Source organism: Zootoca vivipara, chromosome 1, assembly GCF_965207765.1.
Source record: "Zootoca vivipara chromosome 1, rZooViv2.hap1.1, whole genome shotgun sequence".
Classification (NCBI taxonomy): Eukaryota; Metazoa; Chordata; class Lepidosauria; order Squamata; family Lacertidae; genus Zootoca; species Zootoca vivipara.
Genome location: NC_142582.1, coordinates 56900958 through 56923549, shown reverse-complemented (window position 1 = coordinate 56923549; position 22592 = coordinate 56900958). Strand labels below are relative to the sequence as shown.

Below are 22592 nucleotides of genomic sequence, written 5' to 3'. Positions count from 1 at the left end.
CAAAATAAGTAGAGCTTTAAATAAATGGTTTTGTTAAAAGAGATAGTTGACTTATTACTTGTATTTTCACAAACCAATTTCACAAAACAATTGGCTGAAGTCTAACATGTTTATCTGTTATCTAAAAAGGTATATTTACTATAATTTAGCTATTTCAGAAAGTGTAGGGTATCTTAAATGTAACAATCTAAAGCTCCCCCAATCACTGTTTAAAAGAAATGATTTTTCCTCTTTTACAGTAACACACAAGAACTAATATAGCCTCAAAAAATAATCCAGTGTGCCATCAGATCTCAGTCCCGGTGACTACAGTTTCCCATCACTAATTAGTTTACATGAGAGCAAACCCCACTAGATACAGTGCAACTTACAACTGAATAATCATGCATAAAATGATGTTATAAAGCTGCAAGTGGTAAATCAGTTAATCAAACTCATTAATTGGTGAATTGAGGTCCCAATATTGATCATTGAGAGACTCTACTATCTACACTCCTCTACTGGGAGAACATTTACTCACACTCTCTGCTTTCTGTTACTTCATCAGTTTCTGATCCACAAAAGGACCTCGCCTCTTATTCCATGACTGCTAAACATGCTTATGAGTCCTTGGTGCGGTAGTTTGCCAAAAGCCTTTTTGAAAGTCTAAGGTGGAGCACCTCTGTCTATATCCTTGTTGACCCTCTGGAAGAACTCTTCAGCAGGGCTTGTTCTCCTGTATGCTTGGTTATTTCATCTTTAACAATACTTTCCACCTATTTTCCCATAGCCTTGAATTCATTGGAAGAAAGTTGGACTATAAATGTATGAAATACTTACATTTTCACTTTTATATTCATTTGGCCAGCTTAAGCAGTGATATGACATTGGGAGGTGGTTCTGTCAACACAAGCATTTCTGCTTGCCTGATGGAACAATCTCCCCCCTCTTTCCTCCACACTGTTTTAGGGGTTCTTCCACCCAAATGCTAAGCCATTGTGGGGGGCAGGAGAAGGGGGAAAGCCCCGCTTCACTAGCAGAAGACCTTGAACATGCTTTTGATAGCAGGACCCATTAATTGGACCAGGTCCTGGGTTGAGAAAACTGAAGCAAGATTTCACTGTGCAAAAATGGTGCCCATGTTCATAATGATCAACCTGAGGTGCATCTGATCTCATAGTTTGTTGTGGTAATGAAGTTTGCGTACGTTTATTTTGCAGTTCCTCAGTCACACTCTGTAGGTATAGGATTATATATTGGGCATAGGCTACAACTCATCTAGCTTTGTGTGATAAGAATAAGATTGTGGTAATATGCTTGTTATAGGGGACCCAGGTGGCGCTGTGGTTAAACCACTGAGCCTAGGGCTTGCTGATCAGAAGGTCGGCGGTTCGAATCCCTGTGACGGGGTGAGCTCCCGTTGCTTGGTCCCAGCTCCTGCCAACCTAGCAGTTCGAAAGCACGTCAAAATGCAAGTAGATAAATAGGAACCGCTACAGCGGGAAGGTAAACAGCGTTTCCATGTGCTGCTCTGGTTTGCCAGAAGCGGCTTTGTCATGCTGGCCACATGACCTGGAAGCTGTACACCGACTCCCACGGCCAATAATGCGAGATGAGCGCGCAACCCCAGAGTCGGACACGACTGGACCTAATGGTCAGGGGTCCCTTTACCTTTAATATGCTTGTTAATATGCATTGATCAATGTAGTTGCTTATAACTCTTTGGTACTTGCAGAAGGGACCCTTGTGACCCAAAACACGTTGAGGTTTATATATGTATGAATGAATTATTTCTTTCTATACTCAACTATGGATTATTCATGCATTGGTATTAGTTGCTTGTTGAGTTCTGTAATGTGGAATGGTAACTTCAATTGCAGGAGAGCTTCAGTTGCATGGACTCCAGCTGTCTGTTCCATTGAACAGATATATCTGGGATTTAGGTCCACCCCTCTGCCCCTGAAAGCCATCTGGGTCCAAGATAGCAGGGAAGCTTGAACGAACCATAGCATAGGATCCCATGACATATCCATTTAGCATTAAAGGCATGTCTCATAACAGATGTCATGTCCTGGCATTTTGGAGCTGAGTGAACATGAGAAATCCTTAGGTCAACATGTTAAACTGGAAAATTTAGGAAGGAACTGCATACATTTTGCTGTTGTTGCGGTTACTATTGTTATTGCTACTGCTGCTTAATTTTTCCATATGCTGTTTTTTTGAGGCCTGTATTATTGTTTTTATGAAATACAGGTGAAGTAGGATTCCTTGCTGAAGACCGGAGACTAAATGTTGCAATTACTCGTGCCCGCCGCCACGTGGCTGTGATCTGTGACTCTCGGACCATTGGCAACCACATTTTCCTTAAACGGCTGGTGGACTATATGAACCAGCATGGGGAGGTGCGCACCGCTTTTGAATACCTGGATGACATTGTGCCAGATAACTATGCTGCTCCCAAGAGCTCTCAGGGTCTGGGTGACCAAGAAAAGAGACTTAAGTGCAAAACTCCACTTGCCCTAAAGGCTGATGGAGAGAAGCCAAGTGGAAAACCAGCCAAACGGACTGGGCAGAGACCTATAGAGGGTTCTGTGCAAAGCCCAGCCTGGGGGGCAACAGTGGACGCTGTAGTGAAGGGAAATTCATGTAAGCATGAAGCCAAGATACTGGAGTTTCTGGAAAGTAGCGAGACCCAACTGGATTTCCCTTCGTCATTAAATGCTCATGACAGGTTGATTGTCCATCGTCTGGCAGAGGAACATGGGCTGCAGCATGTGAGCACAGGAGAAGGGAGAGAGAGATACATCAGTGTCCGTAAGAGAGGCACCGCGACAGACTTTTCTCTGGGAGATGCTAAGGCCAGTGAACAAGAGTGGTCCTGCAGACCTGCAGGAACCCCCAAAGAATCCCAGGCCTCTGAACAAGAGTTAACCTGCAGACCCCCAAGCCCCTCAAAAGACACCCATGTCTACTGTGAGGAGAGTGGAAGCCGTATTAGCAGGAAGAAAGTGGATCTGAAAACCCTGCACATGGAGCGGATGCAAAGGGAGAATGCCAAGAGAGAGGAGAGGGCCAAACAAATTTGTGAGCCAAATGTAAACCTTCAGGAAATAACTGGGAATAAACACAGAAGTGAAGCCAAAGGTACATTATTACACCATCTTGGGATTTGCCATTCTGTAGCAAATTCCATTCCTTTGCAGAGCTTTTCTATTTGCATTTTTAAAAGGAAAAAGTGATCATTCTTCACTGCTGCCCTTTCACATGTTCCATATTTAATTGAAATTCTTTTGCAGAGGCATTCCAGGGTATGTATCCTTCGGGCATCCTTTGGGAAATTCCAGGCCAGAGCAGCAGGCGATGGGAGTCCTCTGCTCCCAGAACGGCTTTAAAAATTGATTGCAGCTTCTACGTTGCCCCTACAATCCATTTCTCCCCTTCTGCTCTGCCTGTGACAGGCTTTTCTTCTGAAAGCAACTACTTTTGACAGCGGCCAGGAATGCAGTTGAAGTTAACTGTTCTGAGACACGGAGATTATTCATCCAATAGGTTTCCTTTGAAAGGATCAGGAGAATGCCAGGCTTTGGTTTTAGAAATACGACATGTGCCCCTGCCCACCCCAACCCTTGAAAGCAATAACTGAGATTTGCAGACAAAAATGACCCAGGGCTCAGATTAGCTTGCTCCATGGAACAGTTGCTTTGAGTGCCGTGCAGATGGGAAGAAAAGATGTGAAGCTGGCAGCCATTCCACCCCCTCCCCTAAGGCAGGGGTTTATCTGGACCATGCTGTATGATGACAGTGAAATGATAATATTGCCTGGAACTGCATGTTTGTAGAGGTAGTATGTCAGTGAGGAGGAAGAACTCAGCTCTAAAATAGATCAGTAGAAGGGAGAATCTCCATCTGCCAGTTTAGGAGAATGGTGTGTGTTGGGGTGTGTGTGTTTGTGCGTTCGTTCGTTCGTTTATGCTTCATATGCATACATGCATACACACTCCTTTTCTCTTACTGCTAACTATGAAGAGAAGTGGGAAACCTCCACACACAGAGAGAGAATTCACTTGCTCTTGGATCTGTTTAGAAGCAGCAAATCAGCGCCTAGTGTATTGATCTCAGTGCTGTGTAACACAGCGGAGAACAGTCTCTCCGGGAGCATATTTTCTTCTTTGTTTATCTTGCTTGAACCTTCTGGGTAGGGACTTCATCCTGCCAAGTGATACTGCTTGCTTCTGCATGGTTTACAAAGTCATCTGTTCTCATGTGTGTGCATATGAAGACAGCCTTCCACCATTCCATACATCTGAGGTTGCGATCGCTCCCTGGGTTTCTGTTTTTGCTGATCAACTTGTTTTGCAGGCTTTACTGGGGGACTGGATGAACACACCTGTGTCCCTTCTATTCCCATGAAAAACACTGTTGAAATCATAGAATCTTAAGGGTTGGAAGATACCCCAAGGGTCATCTAGTCCAACCCCCTGCAAGGCAGGAATCTCAGCTAAAGCATCCATGACAGATGGACATCCAACCTCTGTTTAAAAACCCCCAAGGAAGGAGAATCCACCACTTCTCGTGGGAGTCTGTTCCACTGCTGAACAGCTCTTACTTTCAGAAAGTTTTTCTGCTCTCTCCTCCATGTGACAGCCCTTAAGATTTTTGAAGATGGCTATCATATTTCCTCTCAGTCTCTGCTATTCCAGGCTAAACATACCCAGCTCTTTCAAGCACTCCTCATAAGGCTTAGTTTCCAGACCCTTGATCTTCTTGGTTGCCCTCCTCTGCACACGTTTCAGCTTGTCAACATTCTTCTTAAATTGTGGTGCTCAAAATTGGACACAGTATTCCACGTTTGGTCTAACTAAGGCAGAATAGAGTGGTTCTATTACTTCTCTTGATCTGGACACTATACTTCTGTTGACGCACCCTAGAATAGCATTACCTTTTTTGCTGCTGCATCACACTGTTGACCCATGTTAAGCTTGTGGTCCACCAAGACTCCTAGATCCTTTTCACATGTACTGCTGGTAAACCAGGTGTCCCCCATCCTATTTTTGTGCATCTGGTTCTTCCTGCCTAAGTGCAGAACCTTACATTTCTCCCTATTGAAATTTATTTTGTTAGCTCGTGCCAAGCCTGACTCTCCCCCCCCCCCCCGCAACTGTTGGCTACTCATGTATACTCCTCCTTTGTGATTTTCCCTTTCTTCCATTTCTTATACTCTTTTTAACTCTCAGCACATCTGTAAGCGCCTTCTTTTATTGCATGCTAATGATTCTCCTCCCCACCCTTGTGCTTTTAGGGAAGGCTTCCGTTAAAACCAAAGTGGAAGGTGCAGCAGAGGAAGATTTTGATGCTCTGATTTCTGCTGCAATCAAAGCTGACAACACGTGTGGTTTCCCCAAATGCAAAGCAAGTGTGACAACCCTGGGGCAGCTCTGCCTGCATTGCAATAAATGCTACTGTCTCAGCCACCACATCCCAGAGGTATGTTTTTGTCCTTGCCTGGTTCAGGCAAGCCAAACATTGCCACCATCTGCTCAGTTTCTTGACCCCCAGTCCTTCAGGACTTGAATTTCATTCAGTGTGAAATAGCTGTGTGTTTTTTAAAAAGTATTTCACAGACTTCTATTTTTCCAGGAGGCTTCCAGGCACAGCAAGGTGAGCTTTTGAACCATTCGCAAGGCCAGTTGAACACGTGCAAATCTGCTGGTGGGTGGATTGCTCCCACTCCTCTTTACTTTATTTTTTAATTTAAAAAGATAACATGAAAATCTGCTTTTAGAGCAAGGGGAGAGTCCAGGTTTATGAAAGTCATATAGCATAATATGCACATGCAGTTCAATTCACAAGGGAACAATGAGTTGGGGGGGGGGGGAGTTGCTTCCAGCTTAATATATCCTAATAACGGGGAAGTTCTCTCCTGCTGGGCTATAAGTGAAAAAAGAAACTCATTCAGAGGTACTGGTTTTTTGGCCTACAGTTGTAGGAGGAATATGAAGCATTTTCTTCTTCCTTTGGTACTTTGTATGGATTTAGTTATTATGAGCCCCAGCGTGTCTGTGAAATCTTTCACCAAGCTCTAATATGAGAATGGCTTTCTTTCCTGTCAGGTTTCACAGTGTACTTTTATTTCCCCTCGCCCAGCCATTCAAGACCTTTAACAAAAAAGAATAAAATACGCCCCCATTTCTTCCCTGTCTCTGTTCTTTGTGGTGTGGAGGATAGAAAGAATGGGTCTCTTTGATTGGAATAAGGAGGCGAGGCCTTTAACACAGGCACTTAGCATTGCAGGGCAGAGGACCTGTGTTTAACGATGTGTCACTGCTGAAATAATGCGATTCTTCAGAGTCTTTTCTTCCCCCGGAGTGTCTGAGTCATTTCCTCTTGGCACAATGTACCTCAACTCACCTCTCTTCTTTTAACACTCGCCCCCCACAACCTGTTCAGATGCTTGTGGGAGGCTGATGCTCTAGAAAATGTGTGTATCTGAGGCGCTGATGGTGCTAGCCTAGAGAGGGCCACCGTTCTGTGGCACACAGCACATGCCCTTGCATGCATAAGGTCCCAGGTTCAATCTCTGGCATCTCCAGCTAAAAGGTCTTGGGTAGCATTGCGAGGCAGTGCCCAAGCCTTAAGCCTGCTCCATGGAGAGCCAGTCCATACTGAACTAGGTAGGCTAATGACCTGACTCAGAACATTATTTGACTTGTTTAAATGATTTGTGCTCTGCTTTTCCCCTCCAAAAAAGGAGGTGCTCAAAGTGACTTACAAATGATTTAAAAAGGCATCTTCATATGACACCAGCCACACCATGTGTTCTGCTCAACTATAAGCCTTTTATCTCTCTTCTCTCCCTCTCTCCTTCAACACAACTGTAGATTCATTGGATACCATGCACTAAGAGCAGCTTTAAGTAAGAGAAGTTGTGCAAAGCCCTTTCTCACTCTCTTCCCCAAGCTGCTGTTGTCACACTGGTACAAGAGATACCGAAAGCACAGCAGCCCACCTGGGTGCAGTAGGCTTTATCCTCAGAAGCCTCCTTTCTTCTAAGTGCCAGTCAAAGCAAAAGGTTATCCTTTGCCCATCACTGCAGCTGTAGCAAAGATTGGAGTGAATTGTGAGTTGCATAAGGTGGGAGTGTCTCACTCTGCAATTCTGTTAGAGCTGCCCAATGGCTGTCCCCATGTAGCACATAAAAGATCTGTGTGCCAGGAAAAATAATACTGACTTCCACTGACCAGGGCTTTCAGATGTCCTCTTTATGCCCCTCTGATTTATTTGAAGCAGTAGATCATGTGTGGTTTTAATCTCATGGAGAAAGTGTTGTAGCTAGCTGAAGACATATTGATCTATAGTGCCTGAAATAGATTTACTGGATTATGGATTTACTGGCATTCTGCCAACAGTTTGAGTTGGGTTTCTTTCTAACCGTAAAATAAAAGTATATACAGCAATATTTTCTGTGGCACATGCTGCAGCAAGGAAAAAAATCAGCAAAACAGTTTTGGTCTTAAATAGATATACTTATCATGTGACACTTGCTGGTGTTTCAACGCAAGCTTGAATCGAGAAAATCGAGTCCAGCTTCTGCTTCATTTAATTTTGAGTATACCTACTATGTTAAAGATCAGAATTTTGTCTTGATAATCAAAGGGTCATATTGAACTCTTAAGAAGTTGCTGACACACCAAACAGGTTTATTAATAAATAGTTTGATCATGAATCTAAGGTATTGTGATTTAGAATGCAAAGACTACAAAGTTCTGTAGAAACTGTTGAGAAACAAACCAGCCGGGGAGGGGGGCTTTCCCGTAGCTTGGCTTGGGTGAAACTTTGAGGGGCAGCTGACATAACTCATCATATTCCTTGGAATAATTTTGTTTTCCATTCAAAGCCAGAGAATAAATTATTGGAGAAGTTTCACTCAGTTTCATAACACAGCTATACTAGGGAAATTTCTATTCTGGGCTAGGTAATTATGAACTTTACAAACATTACTTGTGACAGCCAGTCTGCAGGGGGCCCAATGACACAAAAGAAACAAGGAAATGTGATGCATTGTTTTACTTATTTCTTCAGCTAATACTCTGTTCTTCAGCTTATACTGTATGGCTATTTCCATGCAGTTTCTTTCCCAATTAGGCACCAGTTAGACAAACCTTCTTAGCTTTATATTATGCACCCAGCACTGTGGACATTCAAGCTGCTTAGGTGAGGTGGTGGTATTGCCAGTTTATTAGCAATATATATGATGTGTTTTGTTATGATTCTAGGGCTTGATTGTTCTTGGTTTCCCTCTGATTCTTTCCGAACTGGAGATAAGTGAGAAATGTTAGTGTTTATCAGCAAGGGTGACAAAGGTGACCGGATGATGGAGTAGAGATTTTCCTTACATTTTTAGAGTTTGGGAAGAAATACTTAATCTGTCCAAAATGATTATTTAATTGTTCCTCAGGGGAAAATGACCTTCACATTTTAAAAATTGTTTTGTTTTGTTGTTAAAAGACCCACCAGTAAGTCAAGTGGTTTATTTTTATGGACTGTGAAGAATGAACAAGTTTATGATAAGCAGTTTTCACAAAGGTTGTAATTTTGTGCTGGAACATCTTGAGGCTGATATTATGGCTTTATCTCCCACAGATTCATGGCTGTGGGGAGAAAGCCAAAGCATATGCCCGGCAGAGAATCAGCAAAGAAGCGTCTCTATGTGCCAGGAGTGGGTTAAAGGACAAGCCCTTGGATCCTGCCAAGAGAGCTCATCTCCAGAGGCGCCTGGACAAGAAACTCAGTGAGCTCACAAGCCAAAGAAAGAGCAAAAAGAAAGACAAAGAGAAATGAGAGGATTAGCTATGTCAAGGCAAGACGCTCGCCTGCCTGTCCTTGAGGCACATTTGTAAAGCAGCATGCACAGGCTCCTGAGGAAAAAAGCTCATCACGCTCTTAAACCTTTTGGCTTCTTTCCCCCACCCCACTTCCCCAAAATCAAGAATATGTCCTTCAGCATTCACGGTGCTCAGAAAACCAGAGACTGACTGAAGAAAGGCTCCCACCATCTGCAGGTTTCAAACAATTCTCAAGTTGCATCTTGCACTGTAAAATGTTTTTCCTCAGTCACATCAGAACTATAAAGCCCTGTTGGTTAAGGAGAAAGGTGGGCAGCTTTTGTTTGTAGTAATTATATTGATTGGCAATGTAATAAATGTACTCTGAGCGGGCGCAGAGCAGGTTTTACAATAAAACGGTGGTAGCATATGCCTTGAGCAGTGAACTGTCCGTTTGACATGCATGGTAATGTAAAAATCATTGTCCGTGAGACTCCTGACCCCCCCCCCCCAATCAACGTGTGGGAGCAATAAAAGCCTCTCCAGGTGGTCCACAAAATTAAGGGAATACAAATAGCTTTTTCCATTTCTCAAGCTCAGAAACGTGTATGTTGAAAGAAAAGATTCTGAAAAAGATTTGTTAAAATTGTGAGGGGACAAAGTGAAGACAAATCTAGAAAAATAACCTGGGTTCACTAGCCCAGCACACACACCTTTACTGGAATATGCTGGGGTTGAGCGCAAGTCTTCTGCATACAAATTTGTGTTCTACCCCTATGCCACCACTGTGTGCTGTGGACAGTAGGGGAACCTCAGGGCCAGGGTCCAAATGAAGTCCTTCAAGTCTCTCTGTTTTGTCCCCGAGACTCTTCCCAGTGCCACATCCCTCACTGGGCCTGCGCTAGGCCCACATCAAGTGCTTTAGCCTGGATTGAATGTGTATCTGGACTGTGTTGCTGAGGGGCTCCTGTGAGGGGATTCTCTGACATGCATGTGGCTGCAATGTGGTTTATTGTGCTAAGGTTGGGTCCGATCTGTTGCTCCACTTGTTTGTTTGTTTGTTTGTTTGTTTGTTTTTCTCTGGCCCTTCCAGCCACCAACATGCAGCTCTTTGAAGGTTGTCCATGAGGGAATGTGTCCCCGCAGCTGGAAAGCATTTGCCATCCCTTGGTTTAGAATCACAGAATGTGTGAGGTAGAATTTATTTCTCAAATTCATTCAAGTTCCAATAAAAATAGACAAGTTTCTTTTTGGGGGTGTGTGTGGAGCTGTTTGTTTACAAAACAATGTAGTCCCACAAATAATTACCCAGTAGCGCTTTCATTGTGCAGAACTAAATGCAACCAAGAAGCAGGGAAATAATGGTCCCATTTTCAGGGGAGGGCTCTCAGTGTCATGTTGCTATGGATGTGGCCTCATGATTTTGTTCAGAGGCTCAAGTACTTTAAGAAAGAAAAAGGGTGCATTCCTCTCATGTTCTTTTCAGGAAGTGTCCTTTTCACCTCATCCTATGAACTACATAAAATGGGTTAAGCTTCTGGTATATAGAGCAAGTTGCCAAACTGATGGCATACCCACATTTAAATATTCATGTTGGTTTTTAATTTTATTTTTGTTGGTTCTTTTATTTCTTATATTAAGAACAGAAGAAGAGCCTGCTGGATCAAGCCAGTGGCCCATCTAGTAAAGCATACTGTTCTCACAGTGATATTTTATTGTATTACAATTTAAATTCTGTGGAATGCAATTTGTACAGTATCTAGCACAATGCATTACCATTGCTACAACAGGCAGAAAAACCATTAAGTGGTCTGCCAAGGCCATCAGCAATTTTCAAGTGGTCCATGGGAGGGGGGTAGTTTGGGAACCACTGATCTAGAATGATTGCAAGTCCCAAGTTCCTTTAGCCGCAAATGTCCTAGATATTCTTGGCAGGATTTGTTCAGCCTTGGGCTCAAAAGCAATGGGACGTCATTCTCTTGCCATGCATGGTATCTCTAAGGGTCTACAAATGCCCTGCAGTTCTACCATCTGCCAATATTAACCTTTCCAGTCTCTCTTCTCCTTTACTTTAAATTAATGTGTTCACTTGAAAACACAAGAGGTGTTTGTGTTTCATCATCTGATCCTAACAATTGGTGTCACATCATTTCTGAGATTCTAATAATGATGCAGCTACAACCTTGATTGCTCTTGGATTCTGAACCCATAACTTATAATGTGAGCCGACAATAATAAAATGAAATTTAATTCATTTTTTAAAAACCAACAATCATTATATTCTGCATAAAATTAATGTACTCTGTTTAGGAAAGCTCAGTGTGACCAGATGACACTTGCAAGATCCAAAAGAGGATTTGGAGGTATGTTGGTCCTAATTGTGGTAGATTGATTGACGTAGGACTCCAGTGCATATTATTACACTCAATGTAGTGTGGGTGTCTGTGGGCAGGGGCAGGAGCAAGGAATCTGGAAAGTTTAGAAGTGTATCCCCCCCCCCAAATGCGGACACTGGCAATTGTCCCTTGGGTTTTGCGTCTGTGTTTGTAATGTATAATATTAGCTATTTGAAGACATAAGAATAACAATATGGTGACATAATAATATTTTTATTATTATAATTTTTAAAAAGAAGTGTGGGATGGGCAGTAGCTCCATTTTTAAGGCCTCTTTACACTTGACTGTGTTTGGGTTGCTTAGCACCTTCTGGTTGGGTGTGCTGCTGGGTTAATGAGCAACCCCTTCCTTTAGTATCACCTTCTGGAATACTTCAAAGATGACGAATAATGCCTTATTAACAGAGCCCGTTCTCTGAAATGTAAAAGAACAGAAGTGTGACACAAGGTTACAGTGTAATTATAATAAATCTGTGGTGGACAATTCCCTCAATAGTTAGTTATTCCGTGCTGATAAAATATTTCTGAGCTAACATTTTTTAAAAAATTAAAAATGGACAGACTTGCTGCCAAGCAGTTAAAATTTCCCTTGGGCTTCTTGCCCAGAAACCAGTTGATATTAGTTCTGTCATTTAAATTTTCCTTAAAAATATACAATGAAACCAGCACAAGGAAAGTCACCAGCTGGCAAGACAAGGCTGAATTATTTCAAATCACAGCAGAATGGAACAGAGTATAAATTTCATCTGTTCTGCTTGTACCTCTATCTTCACATCTGCTTCTGCCGGTACCTATTTCCATAATTGTTTATCAGGGCTTAATTTGAACCTGGCACCTTGTCTTACTATCATTGCCTTTGCTGGCCCTTCTATTTTGGAGGGGAGATTGAGGAAGGGAGTTGTGACCCATTTAGGCTGTGGAGAAGACATCTGACCCCCTGAACTGTATTTAAGCTGGACTGCTGTGGCTCCTTGGAGTGCAGCAAGGTTTGAACTTGTAGCGTTGATAAGCTTTCTAATTTATTTATTGGCCTCTTAATATTTATTTTGCTCTGTACTTGTTATGCATCTAGAGGATTTCATTGTAATTTATTGCACTTATCCTTTTGGTTTTTCTTTGTTTGCATTTAGTGGTCTGTTTTGTAACTTTTTATGTTTGTATATTTAATTTTAAAAATTGCTGTTGCGAGCTGCTTTTGAGTGCAGTTCACCTTGGAAAAGTGGCATAAAAATGAAATAAACTTAGCTCATTGCTTTTGATATCAGAGCTTAGTCCCCAAATCAGCTGGGCAATAATGAGCATGTTCAAAGAATCTTCTCACCACTGAGTATCTATAGTCTGTTCCCATCCAAGCAGAGTTGAGCTCCAATTCCACAAGATTTTTTAAAATTAAGCACCGGTGTGTGTTTGGGAGCTGGAAAGACGCTAGCAATTAGTCCATGGACCGAAAGCTACTGTATCTTAACTAGTTCCAGTTCACTTTCATTGCTTTATTCTATGTCAACATAAATAATCACTATAATAAACATGAGAATGTGGTCAGATGCCGCTAGTGATGTTATATCACAGTGGTGTGTATGAGTATCTGGCTTATGTTTCACTCTGTATATTGATTGTCAGTGTGCATGTTCCTTGTGCAAAAGTTAGCATACCTCAGGGTGGCTATTACTGGCTGAAGGACGGCTGGGTAGCTTTAAAGTTTAGATGCCTTATGCTCCAGGAATGCAGATGAGCCTGCAAGAGCATGACATTATATTCCCTGCAGAGAATAATAGGAACAGCTTGCAAACTGAGCTGTCCAGGGTACTGAAAAACCTCAGCTCCTGTCGAAAGAAGTCCCGTAATTTATTCTAGCTGAGAAATTAATCATGTCCTGTTGTAACGAAGCCCTGAAAACAGTGGAGGAAATGTAATCAGTGTTAATGTATTTCAAAACGTAGCTGTAGAATGGAACTCCAAATACTCAAATACCCAGTCACTCATAGCAACCTCAATGATGTCATGAGCATCCTTCAGACTATGTTAATCTAAGAGAAGAAATACTGTGGTAAAGAGTTGTCGGAGAGGGTTTACTAGAGAATCTGCTATTGACAGAGGTTCATTTTAATATATTTAGTGGATTTGATGGTGATTATATTGTCTGGTTATATTGATTATATATTGAATATATATATTGAATATATATATTGATTATATTGTCTGGTTATATTGATGGTGATTATATTGTCTGGGACCCAGGTGGCGCTGTGGTTAAACCACTGAGCCTAGGGCTTGCTGATCAGAAGGTCGGAGGTTCGAATCCCCGTGACGGGGTGAGCTCCCGTTGCTTGGTCCCAGCTCCTGCCAACCTAGCAGTTCAAAAGCACATCAAAATGCAAGTAGATAAATAGGAACCGCTACAGCGGGAAGGTAAACGGCGTTTCCATGTGCTGCTCTGGTTTGCCAGAAGCAGCTTTGTCATGCTGGCCACATGACCTGGAAGCTTTACGCCGGCTTCCTCGGCCAATAATGCGAGATGAGCGCACAACCCCAGAGTCTGTCACGACTGGACCTAATGGTCAGGGGTCCCTTTACCTTTACCTTATATTGTATAATAAAAAAATTCCTTCAGTAGCACCTTAAAGACCAACTAAGTTTATATTTTGGTATGAGCTTTCGTGTGCATGCACACTTCTTCTGAAGAAGTGTGCATGCACACGAAAGCTCATACCAAAATATAAACTTAGTTGGTCTTTAAGGTGCTACTGAAGGAATTTTTTTATTTTGCTTCGACTCAGACCAACACGGCTACCTACCTGTAACTTATATTGTATATGTAGTGATTTTTGATGTTTCTGGGTGATGCCATGGCCTTTGGTTAGTGTAATAAAGTTTGCGGTGATGACAGAGATTCATTCACTGCAAGTGGGAGGGGCAGATCAATAGTCATTCAGCAAAGGTGGGAGAGGGCTTGCAGAGTTTTGTAGATTCTGGAGATAGAAGCTGCACAGCATAGTTGTGCTATCCAGGACCTACATGTTTTTGCTTTGTGGAATAGGCTGTCCCTAAGGAGTTAGTGGCGATGTGGTTAAACCACTGAGCCTAGGGCTTGCTGATCAGAAGGTTGGCGGTTCAAATCCCTGTGACGGGGTGAGCTCCCGTTGCTCGGTCCCAGCTCCTGCCAACCTAGCAGTTCGAAAGCATGTCGAAATGCAAGTAGATAAATAGGAACCGCTACAGCGGGAAGGTAAATGGCGTTTCCGTGTGCTGCTCTGGTTTACCAGAAGCGGCTTTGTCATGCTGGCCACATGACCTGGAAGCTGTATGCCGGCTCCCTCGGCCAATAATGCGAGATGGAGTTAGTACCTTTAAGGAGTTAGTATCCTGTCCCAATGGGCAGGACTACATTGGATGGGTTTAAGTTTTGGAAGGGTAGATTTCAGTTGAAAATTAGTTCTCAACAGTGAATGCAATTTGTCAGTGGTTGGCTCTCCCTCACTGGATGTCTTCAAGCAGAAGCTAGATAACCATGTCTTGAGGATACTCTAGATTCTCTCCATCAAACAAGGGTTAGACTGAATGGGTTACACAACCCCCACACACTTCTGTGATTCTGTTCCTTCATTCCTGGATCTATGTGGCTGTAGAATCCAAATCTGCAGCCTCTTTATCTGTGATAGCTCTGTCATGCTGCCAGGACTAGAGGTAGCAATAATTTCATTTTGTTGCTTAGCAGGAAAGGTTTGTTGCCTCACTGCATCTTAGATCGGATCCAAGGAACAGTTCTGCATTTGTATTTAGAAACAAACAATTCCATGTGTTGTATGAAAAGACGGGGACTTGCCTTTCATTTCAGGCTCTGCCTGATCTTTAAGACAGTAGTGTTCTCTGAGAGGCGTCAGCTGTGCAGAATCCATCAGCCTTAGAAGGAGTTGTCTGAGTCACTGATAAGCCAGTATATACTAATTGCAGTCTCACTTCTCGGAGTACCAGTCCTTAGGTAACCAAAACAGCACCATCCAAGCACAAGACAGGATATCTGGAGGCTTGGAGGTCTCAAGGATTACAGAGGTACGAAGAACACACCCCAAAAAAGACCCAATGAGGACCCCCATCACAAAAAAACAGCCCAATGTGGATGGAGCATGCCTTGTGTAATGCTGACTAACTGTTGGAGGAAGTATAGAAAACTGGGTAGGGGGGAATGGAGTGGTGTGTCCTAGAAAAACTGCTTCTCCTTGGCTGGAACACTGAAGGTTCCACTGTGAGTGTCATTCTATATGGATCCAAAGTAGCACCCCCTCCCCCCGCACAAAAGGGTGGTAACTCCTACAGAGATGAGGCACTTCACTACACTCCAATGAACTGCCCAGAGAACTTGGTTGGGCAAGCTACAAGTGTTCTAAATAAATAAAGGTAGAACATGGAGCCAACCTATGGAATTGGTGCATAGTTCTGGTAGATTCAGGACAGGTTAGACTGGGGGCCACTAACTTAAGATGTTTTTTTAACATACTCATTGAGTGGCACTTGCATCTTTTCAGGTTTTTGTGCTTGCACTGCTCTTTATACAACCATGAGGATTCCCCATCCCCTTCCCTCCCAAGAGCTAAATTTTAAAATAAACATTCACAGTTTGTACTGTAAAGCAGACACTATAAATGCTTTATATTGGCACTGTACTCTAAATGCACCACTTTGTGCTATAAATGTGCCCAGGCTTTTGTGGGTACTTAATTCCATTGGGTTAGTTGTGATTTTATGGTCTGAAGCTCAACATCAAAAAAACCAAGATCATGGCCACTGGTCCCATCACCTCCTGGCAAACAGAAGGGGAAGAAATGGAGGCAGTGAGAGATTTTACTTTCTTGGGCTCCTTGATCACTGCAGATGGTGACAGCAGTCACAAAATTAAAAGACGCCAGCTTCTTGGGAGAAAAGCAATGACAAACCTAGACAGCATCTTAAAAAGCAGAGACATCACCTTGCCAACAAAGGTCCGTATAGTTAAAGCTATGGTTTTCCCAGTAGTGATGTATGGAAGTGAGAGCTGGACCATAAAGAAGGCTGATTGCCCAAGAATTGATGCTTTTGAATTATGGTGCTGGAGGAGACTCTTGAGAGTCCCATGGACTGCAAGAAGATCAAACTTATCCATCCTAGAGGAAATCAGCCCTGAGTGCTCACTGGAAGGACAGATAGTGAAGCTGAGGCTCCAATACTTTGGCCACCTCATGAGAAGAGAAGAATCCTTGGAAAAGACCCTGATGTTGGGAAAGATTGAGGGAACCAGGAGAAGGGGACGACAGAGGACGAGATGGTTGGACACTGTTCTTGAAGCTACGAACATGAGTTTGACCAAACTGCGGGAGGCAGTGCAAGACAGGAGTGTCTGGCGTGCTATGGTCCATGGAGTCACGAAGAGTCGGACACAACTAAACGACTAAACAACAACAACAAGTTGTGATTTAACCCTGCCCTGGGTTGTTTGCTGCATTTTATCTGTGCCATAATGTTTTATGTTTAGAAATGTCTTTTTATTGTATGCTTCCTTGAAGCTGGATGGTTAAGGCAATTTAAAAATGTTTTCATGACTAATAATAACAACCCAAAATACATTTCTAGACATGATCTCCTTTGTTCAGTCACAAGATCAAAAACAACACAAGCCACTGTTTTTTTTTTCTTTTGCTAACTGGACAAAGTCCAAAGGGCAAGACATGACTGAGCACTTTGAGCTTCTGTTTTTCTAAGCATCTTTAAAGGATGGTTCATTACAGTCCTCTTCACTCTGCCCCATCAGTGGCCTCGGTCCAGTATACCTGAAGGAGCGTCTCCACCCCCATCATTCTGCTGAGGTCCAGTGCTGAGGGCCCTCTGGTGGTTCCCTCACTGTTTAAAGACACTCTCAAGGCAAATCTTTAAAAATATAGTATAAACACCAACAATTGGGAAACACTGGCCTGCGAGCTCTCCAATTGGAAAACAGCCTTTACCAAAGGTGTCATGGACTTTGAAGACTCAAACTCAGGACAAAAGGGGGAAATGTGCTAAGAGGAAGGCCTCACCATGATCAACTCCTGCCCGGAAATCTATGTCCCCACTGTGGAAGGATATGTTGATCCAGAATTTGCCCCCACAGTCACTTACAGACTCAATGTTAATACCGTGTTCATGGAAGACAATCTTACTCGGCTACTAGTGATCGCCAAAGAAGAAGAAGATCTTAATTTGTGCATCATTGATAAATCTGTTTGATCAAGCTATGTCAGCTCCAGGGCAAAGCCACACTGTTCGAGTGAGCTATTTGGAGTCCATGGAATAGAATCAGTGCTTTGGCCAGAAAAAGAAGAACTGGGGTTGCATTAAAATGCAAACCATAGTTACACTTCAGATCAGCTGATAAATAACTGAGTGCTCCTAGAGGTAAGAGAGTAAGTTCATTAAAGAAAGAGGTAAGTTCATTAAAGGTGACTTTCTCATGCTCCAGAGTGCTGTGGTAAAAGCACAGAAGATATACAGGCCAAGACTATTTCCCCTGTCCCACATCAAGAATGTGATGTTTGCAGGGCACACTCAGTAATAACAAAGTGGACAGCTCTCTAATCCATTTACTAAGCCAGCTGCCACTTACTTAGGAGTAAGCCCCATTGAACACAAACTAAGGAAAATATGGCCAAACTTGGTTAAAATACACAATAAGACAAGTTCATCAAAACATCAAAATATTAAAATAAATGTCCATAATTAAAATGTACAATAAATAAGGCCTGCAATACAGCATAACTGTTAAAGAGTTAAAACAGGATGTTCAATCAGCAGATCAGGGAAGTGCTTGTCAAAACAGGCAAGTTTTTGAGTTCACATGGTTACGATATTACTATGGAAAATGCTCTTTTTTTCCTACATTCAGTCTGGCCTCTAATCCCATCTTTTCACCACTTTGAAGTTGCTAATGGCTGAATAGCTGGCATTAGAGCTAGTGAAGAAACCATGTGGATGGCAGCCTGGCAATTGCCCATATGAATTTTTCAGTGTCCTCTTCTCCCTGGCTGGACTAGGAATCCTCATGCTGGCATGGAAAGATTAGTCTCAGCTGGCTATAAGGCAATAGTGATGGAATAAAGGAGAGAAGGCTGCCAGCCTATGAATAACTGGAAATATATCAATTGATGGTACAGTATGCTTCTTAGTGCAGTCATACCTCATGTTGCGCCCGCTATGGGTTGCGTCTTTTCAGGTTACGGACGCACCGAACCCGGAAGTCCTGGAACAGGTTACTTCTGGGTTCGGCGCACCCGTAACAGTTGCGTATGCGCAGAGGTGCCGATTTACGTTACGCGCATACGCAGACGCGGCGCTTCATGTTGCATCATTTTCATGTTGCGAACGGGTCTCCCAAACAGATCCCATTTGCAACATGAGGTACCACTGCAGTAGAGACTGGTCAGAATAGCTTCTCACTGCTTCTTTCACTCTGTAACACTGTGTTGGAGAGTGATCAAGATTTAGGTCTAACAAGAAAAGTGTACTTCTGTCGCACAATTCACCAACCCTTCAGTGCACAACCCTTCAATGCATAAGCACTTAATGTCACCTGTAGTCTAATCCTTGCATTCCAGTTCCTCAAAATGAGGTGAAAATGTGGCCAGAATCAATGCTAAGACCACAACAAGTCACCCCCATTATTTCATTGAAAAGGAGCTGCAACCATCAAGCCTCCAAAAATATTTACTATTTCCCCCTTTCTGGGTATATTAATGATAAAGACAAAATAATCTAGGTTTCTTCATGGGGAGAAAAAGTTTAAATATTAAAATAGTTTTTGAATCTTTAATGAAGGAGTGCATTTGAAGCAAGCAGGTTGAACTGGAATGGAAAAGGACAGCCTCTAAGTACGCCTTGCCAAGTATTGCTTGGACATTATCACTAATCAATGACAAATTGATCATTTGTGCTCACTTTGTTTCAATTCATCCCAAGCTTTCAATGCTACAGCCATTAAATAAATCATCCAACTTCCAAAGCATCGCCTGCTTCCAAGTAAATGTACTAAATCCACCCACACAATTGCCTGACATTCTCCCCAGAATCTTTGAGCAGACAAAACACCACCAAGCAAACAAACAAACAAACAAACAAAATAACCTGTTCACAACTTGCTTGCTGGCACTTAGGGAGATGCACGTTCATAGCAGCTAATACTAGAGACATGGCGTCCCTGGAAATTTCCTGCAAGTCAACATGCCTCAAATGAGTAATTGATAATGACTGAGCAGCCTTCGCACTCGGGAGAGAGATGCTGTGCTTGGCCTGCCCACATCATTGGTGACATGCAGCTTTGTATATCACCTAGGTAAAAGTTTTGACCAAATGAGTAGAACCTGGACCTGAACAGGTCATGTTTTAGTTTTATGATGTACAGACTGGTGCCAGCCATGTTTACTTGGAAAGTCCATTAAATGGAACAGACTTACTCCTAAGCAAATGCACATAAGGTGGTAAGGTAAAGGCAAAGGGACCCCTGACCATTAGGTCCAGTCGTGACCGACTCTGGGGTTGTGGTGCTCGCGTTATTGGCCAAGGGAGCTGGCATACAGCTACCAGGTCATGTGGCCAGCATGACAAAGCCGCTTCTGGTGAACCAGAGCAGCACACGGAAACGCCATTTACCTTTCCGTTTGGAGCGGTACCTATTTATCTACTTGCACTTTGACGTGATTTTGAACTGCTAGGTTGGCAGGAGCTGGGACCGAGCAACGGGAGCTCACCCCGTCGCAGGGATTCAAACTGCCGACCTTCTGATCAGCAAGCCCTAGGCTCTGTGGTTTAACCCACAGCGTCACCTGCGTCCCATAAGGTAGTAGTAGCCTATTTTAAGTTATATGATATGACGAAACATGTATTTAGGTGATATGTTTTTATTTACACATATATACAACCAGAACATAGGATGGAGCTAACTGTTTAAGATGCGGATGAGGCTGCCCAAGGCCATTACCTTAACAAAGGAACTGGTTTGACTGATTCACCAAGTTTCCTATTGAAACTATGCAGTTCTATGGAAGCATTCAAGAGATGATGTCTCTCTACCCTACATGGTTACATGCCCCTTATTCTCTGGCTCCTTTTCCCTAACTATATACCTTCCCATTGCTCATCACTTTTATGTACCCCTCCTCCTGCCAGGAAAATTTGTCTTAGTACAGAATATGGTGAATAATACTTATAAATCCTGATTATATTGAAGGCTGCAATCCTCAGATCACTTAGTGCATCACTCCTCGTAAAATATATCTGTATATTTAAAAAATATGTATCGAAATTTGCAATCCTAAACATTCTTATTAGTAAGGAAGTCCAAATGAAACCAGTGGGACATATTTCTGAGCGAATATGTTTAGGACTGAGCTGTAAAGCATGTAGAACATTTATGCAAAATAAGCACTTTAGCGTATATGGAATCAATTTACATAATTCCTTCTGGGCAGAAAAACTGTTTGCTTGTTGGAGAATTTGGGTCTCCTTAGTACAGAATTTATTAAGAATCAAAAAGAGAGGCAAACATCAGATGGCTGCCCGAAGTATAATTTCCTGGATCAAGAATGCCGCCTTACACATTTTGACAAAACTTATTCCTCAGGGCAGAGTACAGCAATGGCAAGTTGTCCCATTTCAAAAGTTGTGTCATTGGAGTTCTATTTCCTAAATGTATGTTATTCTAGAATTTTTACCCAAAAGGGAGATATGCAAACTAGAGGTTGCAACCTTTTTTTGGTCTCATGAGCACGAGCGGAATTTTGCGGCAGTGTGGGTGCTAGGCACAAAATGGTTGCTATGGGGGTATGTCCTAACACAAAATGGCTGCCAAATCTAAAAAAGAGAGGACCACAAAAACATGTGGGCATGCCCTCCTCCCATCAGCCTTCCCATCAATGGGAAAGGGCAACTACATCAACCATTGTCTTGGTAGCATAGAGATAAGCTCTTTGTACCTCTCCTCTGTTCAGAATGTAAGGGAAGGAGGGTTTCCAATCATTGGCTTCCAATAGAATGCGGGCAGGTTTAAGGGGGCATGTTCAGTGTAGGAGAGGCGGAGCCAGTGCAAACAGTCTCTCACACATTGTGAATTACTCAGAACTTTCGCAATGGGGGTCACTCTCTTGGGCACACTGATTCCTATGGGCTCCATGTTGACCACGGCAAACTGTTATGTTCTGTGGCTCCTCTTGTAAATAATAATCTAAATCTGCATTAAGATACACAGTCCATTAAAGTGCAGCTTGTTATGTTTAATCCCAATAAGACATGGCCAATAGATTCTCATTTCCCATGTTCTGAAGAACCAATTTGTGTTCAAAATGTTTACAGTGAAAAAAAGACGGGCACAAATTCATCTCGTTTAACGTGCAAGTTGAGGCATAAGCGCAATTTTTATTACCTGTGATATCTGTGATTACCTGTGATATCTGCCCTGCTGATTACCTGTGATATCTGTGATTACATGTGATATCTGCCCTGCTGATAATGAAGATGGCAACCCTTGGGTCACTTACTGGGGCAGATCACTCTCTCTGTGATTGCTTTGGAGAAACCATTCTGCAGACTACAGTGCAAAACTGATATTGGCAAGACCATGTTTCTTTCCAGACTCCATGCCATCGGAGAACTCGTCTGAATGTGGGGCTAAATGTTTCTTGTTTTTCTAACCTCAAATTCAATTTGCCACATTTCTGAATTAGTTTGCAATGCAATCATCATCATCTCCAGCTCCATGAGAATCTGTCGGCATTCTCCTAATACAAGTTTTGCAAGCAACATTACTGAATATAATGCACTTTTGTATCTTATTTTCACTCATCTATATATTTAATGCAAACTTTCTCCTAATATATAGTTTTTGTTGGAGGCTTCTACTGCAAGATTCAGAGAAGTGCACATTTTGAAGGATTGTTGTATCCCCTCAGTCATGAAGCTCACTGGGTGACCTTGGGCCAGTCGCAGTCTCTCAGCCTAACCTACCTCACAAGGCTGTTAGATGAGATGAGGAAGGGGAAGAACAGTGTACGTGACCTTGAGCTCCTTGGAGAAAAGGTGGGATATAAAGTACTGTAATAATAAATAAAATGTTGATTCATGTTGGGTTTTTTGGTGGGGTGAGGTGGGGAGATTAGGTAGTCTCACATTAGCATGTAAGTGGAACCAATTTTCTCCCCTACCTCAAGGCTAAGTGCACCCTGGCAACCGAAGGAGAACAGCTGACGCAACAAAGGCATTCTTATTTTTCCCATACAAAGGCAAGGGAGCCCCCATCCACAACTGACAACAGCTCTCAGAAAACATCCCTTATTATTCATGGCCATCTGTTCAAAGAGAGGGAATGAAACAGAGGAAACGTCATGTTACATTCATGGAG

The 22592-nt window shown here is 42.6% G+C and overlaps 1 protein-coding gene across 3 annotated transcripts in view; it reads left to right on the top strand.

Annotated features, from left to right (window-relative positions):
- The window catches only part of IGHMBP2 (immunoglobulin mu DNA binding protein 2), a 67815-nt gene extending 55352 nt beyond the window's left edge, over positions 1 to 12463 (top strand). Inside the window, exons 13-16 of one of the 3 annotated variants that reach the window (XM_088665503.1) lie at positions 2233 to 3123; positions 5279 to 5463; positions 5617 to 5637; positions 8620 to 12463. In XM_088665503.1, the coding sequence (XP_088521629.1) occupies positions 2233 to 3123; positions 5279 to 5463; positions 5617 to 5637; positions 8620 to 8817 (1295 nt within the window). In that variant the 3' untranslated portion in view covers positions 8818 to 12463. Of the gene's footprint in view, positions 1 to 2232; positions 3124 to 5278; positions 5464 to 5616; positions 5689 to 8619 lie in introns of all 3 variants that reach the window. The other 2 variants (XM_088665510.1, XM_035122726.3) reach the window with 2 other exon arrangements.
- Positions 12464 to 22592: the final 10129 nt, after the last annotated feature.